The sequence below is a fragment of the Lithobates pipiens genome, unplaced genomic scaffold (assembly GCF_037356315.1).
Source record: "Lithobates pipiens isolate NorthernLeopardFrog02 unplaced genomic scaffold, aLitPip1_a1.2 Scaffold_59, whole genome shotgun sequence".
Lineage (NCBI taxonomy): Eukaryota > Metazoa > Chordata > Amphibia > Anura > Ranidae > Lithobates > Lithobates pipiens.
Genome location: NW_027507880.1, coordinates 439,984 through 453,423, shown reverse-complemented (window position 1 = coordinate 453,423; position 13,440 = coordinate 439,984). Strand labels below are relative to the sequence as shown.

Below are 13,440 nucleotides of genomic sequence, written 5' to 3'. Positions count from 1 at the left end.
AAAAACCCTTTGATCTGGAAAAGTTGTGATGACCAAGAGTGACTAGCTTTGTGTGTAAAGTAAATACATTTGTTATATATACAATATAAATTTTTTGCTGAATGCCTAGCATTTTTTTCAAATCTGTGGGTGTCTAGCAGTGCACCACAGGAAGGGGTTGAAGTCCCACTCTGGTAAAAAAATATTTTGAACATTTTGGGACTGGCATGGGGAAATTGTCTACCCTTAGCATGTGGTCATCAGAAGAAAAAGTGGGCGAAAAATCTCTTGGATGTGGGCATGGATTAAAACGTGAGTTTCCAACCGATCACTGCCCTACCCAAAGCAGAAAGTCATACTGATGAAAATGTGCGTTATATATCTAACTACGCATGCCTTTGAAGAAACCATGTTGTAGATCTACACATGAACTGGAAAATACATTATACTGTTTTTTCTTTCTCTTGTCATATTTTAATGTGCATTAAAACACAATGCAGAATTCATGTTCTGTTTATCTGAAGCCTCCACTAGAACAGTGAAATATTCTTTGTTACGCAGGTTTACAAAGTCTCTTTTGTCATTAATTCTCTTTGTGCTTTATTATAATATGGAAATACATAATGATATACAGTACACGGTATGTTCATTTTTAATTTTTTTTTAATTGACATTTTTTCATACTACAAAATCAGAAGGCAGTTTTTTTGCTGAAATATCATGGCTACATTAATTCTTTCATTTTCATTTTTTTGTTTTCATCTGATGATTACATTTTAGTTCTTATGTTTAGATATGCTTTATCTTTTTTTTTTAAAGATGGTTTTATTTAAGACCTCAAAAGCCAAAACATGCCAACAAATGAAAATGATAAAGGAAGTAATTCTTTACCCTCTAGACAGAAAACTCACAGATGATAAGACGTTTATTTTGACAAGCAATGTCATTCCATTTTCCTGTTCTTTGCAGCTCTAAACAGTGCGTGTCTTGATTATTACTGGGTGCATCTTTTTTCCAGTTGGTGTAGGAGATCGCATCACCTGATGGACATCTGTAAGTACCATCTGTCTCAAGTTTATTTATTCCAAGAAAAGCAAGGACATCAAAATGATTGGTGATGGAACGTACGGCTTCGTTCTCATCAGCATTCTTTGGAGAGGCAATTTGACCTCCCGCATCTGTACACCTTTCTCTAGCATCAGTGAAATTGCCTTGAGCACCATCTGAGAGGTAAATTTTGTCACCACTTCTAGCTCTTCCTTTGAAAAATAAAAATGCTGAAATGGAAATAGAAGAGAAAAAAATTCTATCATCACAAGACCTATTATGATGTACGGGTATCTTCACTTAGAGCAAAATATAAAATTGCGATGATGATGGTGGGCCAGTACTTAAAAGGATAAGTTCACCTTTGTGAAAAAAATAATAAATGCACATGTTTTTGCAGGCAAAAAAATAAGCATTTATCATTTTTTTTATAAAAGCCTGCAGAGAATTGCACCCAAGATCAATGGATCACTGGTGCAATATCAGGCTCCTGCAGAGAAGCCTTGCAGATTTCTGCCCATACCTCTGTCATATTGAAAGCTGCAGTGCTTGTGAATGAACTATGAGGGTGATCATCAGTTCCCTTGCAGTTGATTAAGAACTACAAGCCATCTGTTGAGGTGGTAGAATGGACTTGTAGTTTTCTTATTCACAGATCTCTGTAAATAAATGACAAGGCTAAGCCCTGCACAGCTGGCCAGTTTTCAAAATGTGACAGTGGGTGTGGGGATAGGAGCCCATGCCCTCTGTCACAGGGGAAAGGGGTAGTAGGAGCATGTTACATGTTACACCTTAAATATGCATGTAACATAACATGCTTGTAAAGACAAACCTATCCTATGTCGACCTGTTGCTATCTCCTGTTTTTAGCCAAGACATGGCCCAACGCAAATCCATGCAATATGCCCCTTATTTTTTTTTTTTTAAAACAATATTTATTGAGGAATATAAGTCAGTACAAGCAGGTTAAACAACTAATACGTTGACATCAGATGATCAGTTCAAAAACAAAAAAAATACCATAATATATCAGCGGGCGCAGCCGCTGTGGGGTACACAAATATTGCAGTGTGCAAACATATGAAAGCTAATAATTCAGTGAACATATGTAAAGAACAGAAGGAACAAGGTCTTTACGGCCCCGTAGTATCCAGACAGATCAAATTGTCTCCTATTAGGATTACATAGAACGCAGCCTAAACCTCAGTGTGTGGGTTTCCTCGCCTCTCCTCCTTTGTAATTGATAGCATCCTGTCACCTAACAATTTACGTAAAAACATCTGTAGATATGCCTGTAGGTTGCTAGAACTCTCGGAGTTTTCCATGGCGTTTTGAATCAGTCAGTGCGGGTAAGTCCCCTTGTATAGTTATAACAGTAGCCTCTATAGCTAAACGAGATATCAATAAGGTAATATAATGTTATGACGAAAAAAAGGAGAGAAAAAAAAAAAAAAACCCCCGTCTAAAGAATATATAGTATAGAGTCGGGAAACACCTATATAGTAAAGCGCTTCTCACCATATAGTAAGATAGCGTCATGAAAAGGAGATGAGAATCAAAGTAGTACATACTAGTGGTCATGTAGGATTATTCTGAATAATACTTTTGTATTGGTCTGTTGTTTTAAAATGAATCCAACATGTCCAAATAGTCGTGAATTTTGTAGGAGTATCACGTGCTTGGTGTATAAGGTCCTCCATTAACATGATCCTATCAATTCGATGGAACCAGTCAATCAGTGATGGAGGGTTGGGCGTGCGCCATTTGCAAGGAATGCACAATCTAGCAGCGTTGACCATGTGCATAGCCAAAGATTGAAAATAAGCACGTGAGGGTTTGTTGGAATAATGTAGCAGGAATTGAGCAGGGGAAATGTCTAGTCGAAAAGTGGAGATATCGGTTATCAGCTTGTGAACCTCTGTCCAGAACGGCACAATGTGTGGACATGTCCACCAGATGTGAATAAATGTACCAATTTCCGTCTTGCATCTCCAACACATCTGTGAATTAGTCGGGTTTATAATATGTGATTTATAAGGTGTGTTGTACCACCTGGATGCGATTTTAAAAGCATTTTCCTGTGTATGTGCATTTATGGAGCCCTTATGGACAAATCTGAAAATATCTTCCCAGTCTGTTTCAGGAATTTGTATCTGTAGATCGGAGGCCCATTTCTGTCTTATTCGTATATCTGATTTATCACATTCTTTAAAGAGAAGGGAATAAGTCAGTGCGATCAAATGGCGGCGGGGTTCTGTGACATAGCATAAATCTTCGAATGGGGTCAATGTTCTGGACCATTGTGGGTTAGGACGTTTATTAAGTAAAAAATGTCGGATCTGTATGTAAGTCCAAAATGGGAAAGTATCCCGCTCTATCATGTTTGCTAAGTCGCTTCTAGAACAAATTGTATCATTGCGAATGAAGTGCATTGCTCGGACTGTGGTGTGAGGCCAGTCTGGTTCTAAAAATGAAGAGTGTATCCCGGGATTGAAATCTGGGTTACCCCTAAGGGGGGTCAGGGGTCCATTAGCTGAGGAGATGCCGTAGTGGACACTCGCCCATTGCATGGCGTTTAATGTAGGGGCTATCAAAGGATGAGTTTTATGCATTTTAAATTGGAGTTTGTAGTCAATCCACGGAAGGGAAGTCAAAGGAATGGGAGAGAAGGCTTGTTCAAGATTGACCCAATCTTTAAGCGGTGCGTGATTGTGCCAATCAATCAGTCTGGTAAGTTGGCAGGCAACCTGATATTTGCGAATGTCGGGTAGACCTACTCCGCCCCTAGGCTTTGGAGAAGTCAATTTTGTGAAACTAAGACGGGGACGGCCCTTGTTCCAGATAAAACGTGTGCATAGGGTTCGAAACGTGGAAAAAAAGTTTGGGGGAAGTTTTATCGGGATCGTCTGGAGTAAGTAGAGGATACGTGGAAGAATGTTCATCTTGATTATGGCAATCCGTCCAAACCAAGAGAAGCGTTCTGGGGACCACTTTAGAAAGTCAGAGGTTATCTTCTTCAACAGGGGAGTGTAGTTAAGAGTATAGAGGTCTGTCAGGGAGGCAGGAAGTTGGATGCCTAAGTAAGTGATGGATTTAGATTTCCATAGAAAAGGAAAATTAGTACGACAGAGGGCACATACAGATTCAGGTAGGGAGATATTCAAGGCACTAGATTTATTGAAGTTGATCTGCAAGTTAGATATGGTCTTGAAATGGGCAAAGTCCTGTAAAAGATTGGGGATGGTGGTAAGTGGGGTGGAGAGAAATAGGAGAATGTCGTCTGCAAATGCAGCTACCTTATACGTGTGGCCTTTTACGTCTATTCCTCGAATGTCGGGGTTAGCTCTAAGTCTTCGCAAGAGAGGTTCTAGGGTCAAAATAAATATAAGAGGGGACAAAGGGCATCCCTGTCGCGTACCGTTCGACACGGAGAAGGCATCCGACAGGTGACCGTTTACCCTAACCTTTGCCGTAGGGTTTGAATAGAGGGCTTGTATTAGATTTAGCATTCTTGGGGGTAGATGTATCGCCTTGAGGACTTCTGCCATGTAATCCCATGCCACCCTGTCGAATGCCTTCTCCGCATCCAACGACAGCATAAACCCAGGCTGCTGAGATGTAGTTATCCAGTGATTAATGTTTATTGCTTTCAGGGTGTTGTCCCTAGCTTCCCTACCAGGGACAAATCCTACTTGGTCTAGGCCGATAAGTTGCGGGAGAAGCGGTAATATTCTATTGGCCAAAGTTTTTGCATACCATTTCAGGTCAACATTTAAAAGGGAGATAGGTCTATAATTGGTCACAACAGAGGGATCTTTGCCTGGTTTTGGAATTACCGTTATGTGAGCTTGTAATAAATCAGCAGGAGGGGATATCGGTTCCGAGAGGGATTGAAAGGCCGAAAGAAAATGAGGCTGTAAAATGTCTGCAAAGGTCTTGTAATAAACTACAGTGAGGCCGTCGGGGCCTGGACTCCTGCCTGGTTTAAGTTGCTTCAAAGCTTTCGCTATTTCTTCTATTGTCAGGGGAGAATCCAGGTCTCGAGCCGTATCGTCTGAGATGGGGGTAGGACTATACTGGTGTAAGAAATCTTTGATGCGGTCTAGTTTTGACGGTGAGCTTAAGGGCGGGTCCGTTGGGGAAAGGTTATAGAGTTTGGTGTAGTATTGAACAAAATGATTAGCTATATCGGTAGATTTATGAAGCCGTCTTCCTGTAGGATCTGTTATTGAGTGGATGGTAGTGGATGCCCTCTTGGCTTGGAGCGCTTTGGCCAACATTTTGCTGGATTTATTGCCATATTCGTAAAATGTTTTTTTGGACAGAATGTATCTACGTTTGACCTGTCTATCCAATATTTCCAAAAGTTGTACACGTGCTTTCGTGAGGTCCTGAAGCGTAGCTAGTGCTTGTGTGCGTTTGTGGACTAACTCTAGTTTCTTAATGGTGGCTAGGAGATCAACGTATATTTTCTTTTTTTCCCGTTTCCGTTTGGCTGCTAAGGCTATAAGGGTTCCCCGTATCACACATTTATGAGCCGCCCAATTGTTAAGTGGGGAGGTGTCTGACTCATGATTTTCCTTAAAGTAATTTTTTAGCTGGGTAGAGATTTCTGTTAACATGACAGGGTCCGTGAGCAACGAAGGGTCTAGTCTCCATATAGGAGCTGCTGATTTAGTTGTTGGGAATTGCAGTGTCACTGAAATCTGATGGTGATCCGAAATAACCATTGGGTCAATAGAGGCGGATTGTAACATTGGGAGATCTTTCTGCGAAAGGAAGAAGAAGTCGATACGGGAGTATCGGTCATGGGGGGCTGAATAGTACGTAAAGTCCTTACAGTCAGGAAATAATGTTCGCCATGTGTCGTGTAGTAAGACGGTCGTCAGCGAGGAGTTAATGGATTTCAAAGCTCTGTAGGGAATTGAGGAAGTGCCTGAGGATGTGTCGAGAACGGGGTTAAGGGGAACATTGAAGTCCCCCCCAAAAATTACTATCCCTTCTTGAAAAGAGATCAGAGAGGATGTTATTTCTCTAAAAAAAGTAACTTGCTGGGTATTGGGGGCATATACATTTACCAGGGTGATAGTGGTGCCAGCGTATGTTCCTTTCAAAAAAATGAACCTACCATTGGGATCTATAATTTGGTCAGAAAGTAGAAATGGGCAATTTTTGTGGAAGAGGATAGACACTCCTTTAGATTTCGTAAGCGGGGAAGTTGCATGAAACGCTATGCTGTACCTATGATCATAAAGTTTTGGGACGGAATTGGTCTTGAAGTGGGTTTCTTGCAAAAAGATGATATCAGCCGAATTTCTGTGCATTGTAAGAAGAAGCTTGGATCGCTTCTCTGGAACATTTAATCCTTTCACATTAAGCGAAACAATCTTAACTCTAAGAGGAAGTGAGTCATTTGTGCGAGTAGGCATTGTTAAACTGTGAGTTAAACGTATAATAAGCGTCTGTAAGAAGTGTGTGTGTTAGTGAGGAGAGTAAGGCTTAGCAATCTAGAGGCTAGTGTTCGTAGCAAGGCAAAACTGGTACTGAAGTTTGAGGTCTGCAAGCGCTCAGAAATCTGCGTCTGTCCCCAACTAAAAGTAATGTCGACTAGTTATTATCGGGGAACTAAACAATAAATGGCAAGGGGTTCTCTAGGATCTTCCCAGGATCCAGGGAACCACAAATGTACAATTGCCTTGAATAGCCAGTGGCGTCACAACAAAAAAAAAAAGGGCTTGTATGCAGTGTGATAGCAATGTGCCACCGTTGTGGGGTTGGCTCAGTATTGGACGAAGATAAGGATGCGAATTGGTGTAAACAAATATTTGGAGGCAGGTATCAGGAGTAGGGTCAAAAGGCCTCCACCTGTGCACTATGGAGGTCCAAGGACCAAACCCTAACAATTAAAGAGTCACAAATAAGTGCCGTCCATCCGGCCCATGACCCAAACCATAATCATCATAATGTTAAGGAGTATGGTTAGGGGAGGGCAGTATCGGGTGAAAAATTATCGGATGCATTGCATGTAGAAGTCAGGGTGCCTGGCTTAAGTCAAGCATTATGACAGTAATGTAAATGACAACATTCAGTATATAGGGGGGATTTCCCCCATAGAAGGCGAGTACATCAGCGGTGGAATAAAAAATACTGTAAAACTGTGAAATCATTGGTTAAAGTCATTCACTATGTACCGAATTTAACTATAAAAATTACAACCGGAACTGTGAGCTGATGTAACATACCAGCATATATAAATACTCCATGGCAGACATGAAACGTTAAACAGTAATAAACATCTGACTCTTCCCCCTGCTAACAATTTTTATGTCTCTCACTCCCAACTAATATGGGAGGCACCCCAGTGAAAAAGCTGGATCATAGCTATAGTCTATAATCAGTGCATATCCTCTTATCTCACTCTAAATACATGTAAGTCACGATCGTAGAGAAGGGGCTGTGCTGGTGGTGAATGCTGGGAGAGGCCCCCCCCCCGTGACGGGAAAAGTCTGTGGGCACCTCGAATCCTCATATCTCATCCTGTGTCAGAACTAACAGCACCAGCAGAGGATACACTATCCCCCCCCCCCGCCCCACAGGAGGCCCTCACCCACCCCCCTCCCCCCCCGTTATTCGTTGTTTCTATGCCCCTTATTTATTGTCTTTAATTTATAAACTCACAGATCCACTGGAGGATTATGTTCCTCCATTTAACAGAGCATTGCATCTGACATGCAAACTATATTTACCCCTGCCCATATCAAAAGCGCATTTTTGTTTGCACATATTTAATAAAAAAAGCCATGTCCCAACACATACTATTAAATTCTACAATTTGCATACAATTTAAGTTATCCAAACATAAAAACCCAACGTATTCTTACTTAGAACAAAATATGTCACCATGGTCCAACTCAGATTCAGTCTCTCAGGGCAAAAATAAGTCCTTAGTAGAACATGTTTGGTACATCAGGCCCTAAAGATGCCCAACTAGATTTTTGTCCAACGATCCTTCATTTTTTCTTACCTGTTTGCAGTTCTTTTAGTTGTCCATTCAATGCTTTGAATTTCCCTTGGAGATCTTCACATACTGAGGAAAGAGAATTTGATAATGTTTAAGGATTCATACTAAGGGCAATGAAGTATTTTCTATGCCTACTGAAAGAAAATGTACTCCATAATTTGTATTTAATTTAATAATTTGGCTGCTCTTCTTAGATTATCCACCTATCAGATTATTCCACCACAAGTCCAGGTCAGGGGGAAATACATTTTCCTAACAGGCCACACGAGAAACTGGGACTGTTGTGGAAGGCCAAACTTAATTCTGCTCAATATTATGTTTGGACCTTGGAAGATGTATGTAAACATATAGAAAAGAAACAACCGCCACTAGGAATCACAGGTACAACTGCTGATAAAATAGGCCTCTTTCAGACGGGCAGTTGGAGGAATGGTTAAATATGGGCACTGATCTGTGGTTTGACTACCCCTAAACTGTAAAATAATAGTTGGACAGGGCTGTTCACATGCTGCAGCACTGTTAACTTGGGATACAGAGTTTGAGAAGAAGCACCGCTCATTAAGCTTGTCTATTGAGTTTAATCACTTCTTGCCTGGCCTATAGAAGAATGATAGCTGGGAGGAGGTTCAGTAGTGTGTTCTTACTGGACATCATATGACAACCCTCAGAACAAGCCGCTCGCAGCGAGGTGATTGGTGGTGCAGTGACACACTGCATCTCCAATCTCAGTAAAGAGCCTATGACATAGGCTCTTTACCACGTGATCAGCTGTGTCTAATTACAGCTGATCACAATGTAAATAGGAAGTGCCAGTTATCGATAAGTGGCTCTGCTCATTGGGGTATTTTCACTGATAATCAGTGCAATGATTATCAGTGCAGCCCCACCAGCGATGCCTGCCAGTGCCCACCAGTGATGGCAATCAGTGCCCATCAGTGCTGCCTGCCAGTGCCCGTCGGCGCCTCCTCATCAGTTCCATCTATCAGTGCTGTCTATCAGTGCCCATCAATGCTGCCTATCAGTGCCCATAAATGCTGACCATTAGTGTCGCCTATTAGTGCCCCTCGGTGCCGTCTATCAGTGCCTATCAGGCAGCCTCATCAGCACACATCAGTGAAGTAGAAATAATACTTATTTACAAAATGTTATAACAGAAACTAAGAACACAATTTTTGGTCTTTTTTTCTTGGTTTAGCAAAAAAACAACAACTCAGTAGTAATTAAATACCACCAAACGAAAGCTCTATCTGTCTCAAAATTGTCATTCAAAGTTCGACAGCGCTGAAGGCTGAAAATTGGCTTGGGTAGAAAAGCTGAAAACTGGCCTGGGCAGGATGTGGGTGAAAGTGCCCTGTTTTGAAATGCCTAATGGTGCCACAATTGCAATGTGGTAGGTTAAATTAGGCTTTGAGGAGGTGATGTTACACCTCCTCACCACCTGTCAAATGGACTTAGTACTATGACTGGAAGGAGGGAGCCTGAGATTGCTACAGTGTGGATTTCATCAGATCCGGATCTGGAGTAAAGAACAAGAAGAGCTTGGCCAGCTACCGGAGTGGCTTGAGATTGTTGGGACGTCTCTTAGGCAATGATTTCTGATCAGAAAGGAGCCTCCCTGCTGTACTGCTCAGTTCCTCATACCAGACACCATGCCCTAAACATGCTGGTGTGCTTTGGGGCAGGGAGAATGGATTTTGGGAGGGGGCAATGCCGTTTTTTTTTTTGTTGTGGGGTTTCCCTTAAAACCCAAGGAGCCTGGTATGGACTGGGAGAAGGGAGCCCACACCATTTTTTTTACATTTTTCTATTGCCTGGCAATGCCAACATTCTTTTCTTTACATTCATCTGTCAATGGAAAAGGCCGCTGACAGATGATGACTCATGGTTGTTAAGGACACAGGCGGCCAGCTTCCCGGCCCGCTGCTTAACAACCACACATATTTCAAATCAATCGTTTTTTCTACTGATTTGAATTCTAATTGTTCTGAAAAGTTGGAATTTGTTAGAAAAAGGAATAAACAAAATGAATTTTAGTGGAATTCATTACTATTCCTTACTATTTCATTTGGAGATTCGGATACATCCAAATCTCCAAATAACCAAAAATTTGTCCGAATTTGTATTCGAACCGAAACAAATTGCACATGTCTAGTGAACAAGGACTGAAAGGATTTCCTCATTAATAGCAGCTTCTACCTAACAGTTATGGCAAAATGGGGGGATCAGGATAGAAAGACCCTAAACTGAGTCACACAGAGGGAACCTCTCACACTTTCATCACTTACAGTTTTTGTTTCTCAAATCAAACCATTGGGCTCTCTCAGCTGTATACAAGCTGCTTCAGTGCACACAGGCAGTGCTGGGCCTTTCCTATTACAGAATGCTTTGCAATATATCTTGCATGAATCGTTTTTCAAAAGACTTTTTGTAATTGGTTTCCATAGAAAAATGTTTGAAAAATAATATTAAACATCCATCCATCAAAAAAAAATTAACCCAAATAGGACACAGCATTATAAACTTAACAGAGGTTTTAACCTTTCTTCATACTTCAAAGCTAAGAAAAAAACATTTTGTCTAGAGCTTTACTTTAAACTTAAAAATGATATCATCCAGATATAGTATATCATTTAAAGCAAAGATTCTTGAGAACAATGTTCCATCCTACCTATATCCTTGCAGTTGCCTGGTGGCCCCGGTACTCCTCGTGGTCCTGGAATTCCAGGCGGTCCAGGCAGTCCAGGCAACCCTGTTTAAATTATAGAATACAATTTAACACAATATGAAAGTGAGGTGACCCTGGGCTCACTTTAAACATAGTTATATATTTACATAGTAGGTGAGGTTGAAAAAAAGACACAAGTCCATCAAGTCCAACCTATGTGTGTGATTATATGTCAGTATTACATATCTATATCCCTGTATGTTGCGGTCATTCAGGTGCTTATCTAATAGTTTTTTGAAACGATGCCCCTTGCTGAGATCACCACATCCTTGCCACTCTTACAGTTAAAAACTCTCTACTTAGTTAAACCTCTTTTCTTCTAATTTTAAGTAAACCTTTTTTTTACTAAATTAACCTCTGGAATCTACCAGCCCCCAACACCCCCCCCCCCCCATTATCCCTCACCCAACTTTAGAGCCCTTTGAAGCATCGATTTAAAAAGATCTGCCCGGGTTCAATCAAAGCACAAGTCCTCTTTGCCAATTTATGTAAACAGTGATATACTGTATAATATATATATATATATATATATATATATATATATATATACATATATATATATATATATATATCTACAGTATCTATAAATCTATATCTATCTATCTATCTATCTATATATATATATATATATATATATATATATATATATATATAAACTTTTTTTTTTTTGTAAAAGTAATAAAATGTTTAAAGTGCTTCTAATGCCTGATTTCACACTATCTAAGATGATAGAAAATGTACTGCATTTGTAAAACGTCTGACAATGAAACAATTGTTTGCTGCATGTTGCATTTTATTGCAGTGCATCATACTGAATTGCATGGCACTGTTCAGCAGTGTATCGCACTGCTGTACATTGCTATGAATGAAGTATAGTCACAATAGGTAAAAAATATTTAGGCATCAGTGTTACCCCCTCAACCATCTTATATTTACCTGAGTTCTCACTCAATTCAGTGCTGTGCCAATCTGGAGTGGCTCTGTCTTCTCTCCCCACTCTCACAGGACAGACTGAAAGCAGCAGAAGCCATTGGCTCCCACTTCTGTTAAACTCTGTGATGAGAAACAGAGGATGGGGCGGAGCTAAGCTGTCTTCGTCTATGATTTGCCCACATGAGTGCCTCCATAGGGAGATGGCTTACTATGGGGGGCACTCACTGAAGGGGAGGAGCCAGGAGTGTGCAGCAGTGGGGCCCAAGAAATGGAGGTTCGACAGCACAGGTATGACATATTTTTTATAAAACAAAAAACATGACTTTACAATCAATTTAAATCATTTTTATATTTTTTGTAAAGATAATAATTTGTTTATATGCTCTCTCTCTCTCTCTCTCTCTCTCTCTCTCTCTCTCTCTCTCTATATATATATATATATATATATATATATATCACATAAACACATTCTTATGAAAAATATAACCGGTTTTAAAAGTACATATCGATGCAAAAAAAATTTATTCCAGATTCCCTTTATGATATGAATATTTATACCTCGTTCTCCCTTTGCTTTTCCAGGAGTATCGCTTGGCGTCACTAAAGTTGCATGGAGAAAAAGTAGACCGAAACCCAACAGAGCTTTCATATTCTAAACACAGCGGATCTACAGAGGAAGAAAAAAAATCTTTTATTCAATTTATGCTAATGCCCCCACTCCATTATTGAATGAACTTGCCTTTGCTCATCTCAAAAAATACTACTTGTCATGGAAATTTAATAGCAAGGATGTGTTCTAAGTCATTAACCATTTGGGGAGGTTTTTACTTTCCATCCCAGAAACGCACCAGGAAATGTCCCCAATCTTCTAGTTGTTGGTGAAACAGGTGTCCCTATTGGACGATCTTTGCTGTTCCAGATGTTATATCTAGTTATGTCCTGGTGACGATGGTCACCATAGCAAATAGAGTGAATCTCGAAAGCGGAAATACAGTAATAAATCATCACAGAGGATTTTACACTTCCTGACTCTATCCAAAACTACAAAGAAAAAATATATTTTCCATTGAATTCAATTTTTTTCATAGAAAATTAAAAAATATTTTCACCATCCAAAAACTGGTGAATTGAAAAAAAAAGATTTTAGGTCATTATGGCAGCTGGACCTACCAATACATAGATATAAATGTATTGAGAAATAGAAGTAAGGTGCTCATTTAAATGGTACTTAATCGTACAATGGAACTCACCAAGGTAGACACAAGAGACCTGACCAAGGTAAACACAAGAGACCTGGAGAAGATGAAGCAGAAAATCCAAAGTAGTCATCTATATATACTGATATGTTATCTGACTATGTACACATTTCTACCTGCAAACGAAGTAAATCAAAAACAGAAAATTCAAACTTTGACCCCAAATCTCTTCTAAAGAAAAGAATGATTCCAGTAAGCAGATTTTTAGTGTTTACAAAGACATGCTTTGGTTTACCATGAGAAATAGACGATCTACAATTATTAAACTTCTGTGTGCATAACCCTTTTTTTACTGAGGTGACAGTAAATGAAAAATGGATTTCAGGAAACATGGCACTGTCAAAATTTACTTCACAGTATTGCACAAAAATTAAATTTTTTAAAGTCATATTTTATTTAAAGATAGTAAAGTTTCCATTTATATAGTAACATAGAAACACATTGTCACACAGGAAAGATAGACAATGAAAGATAAAGAT

At 39.8% G+C, this 13,440-nt stretch overlaps 1 protein-coding gene across 1 annotated transcript; it reads right to left on the bottom strand.

Moving 5' to 3' along the window:
* Window positions 1–430: 430 nt before the first annotated feature.
* On the bottom strand, window positions 431–13,087 carry LOC143958160 (pulmonary surfactant-associated protein D-like). The gene is made up of 5 exons (XM_077467617.1): window positions 12,956–13,087; window positions 12,264–12,372; window positions 10,716–10,796; window positions 8,051–8,113; window positions 431–1,256 (listed from the first exon to the last, which is right to left on the bottom strand). Exons 2-5 carry the CDS (start codon window positions 12,352–12,354, stop codon window positions 874–876), a joined length of 618 nt encoding a protein of 205 aa, XP_077323743.1. The 5' UTR covers window positions 12,355–12,372; window positions 12,956–13,087; the 3' UTR covers window positions 431–873.
* Window positions 13,088–13,440: the final 353 nt, after the last annotated feature.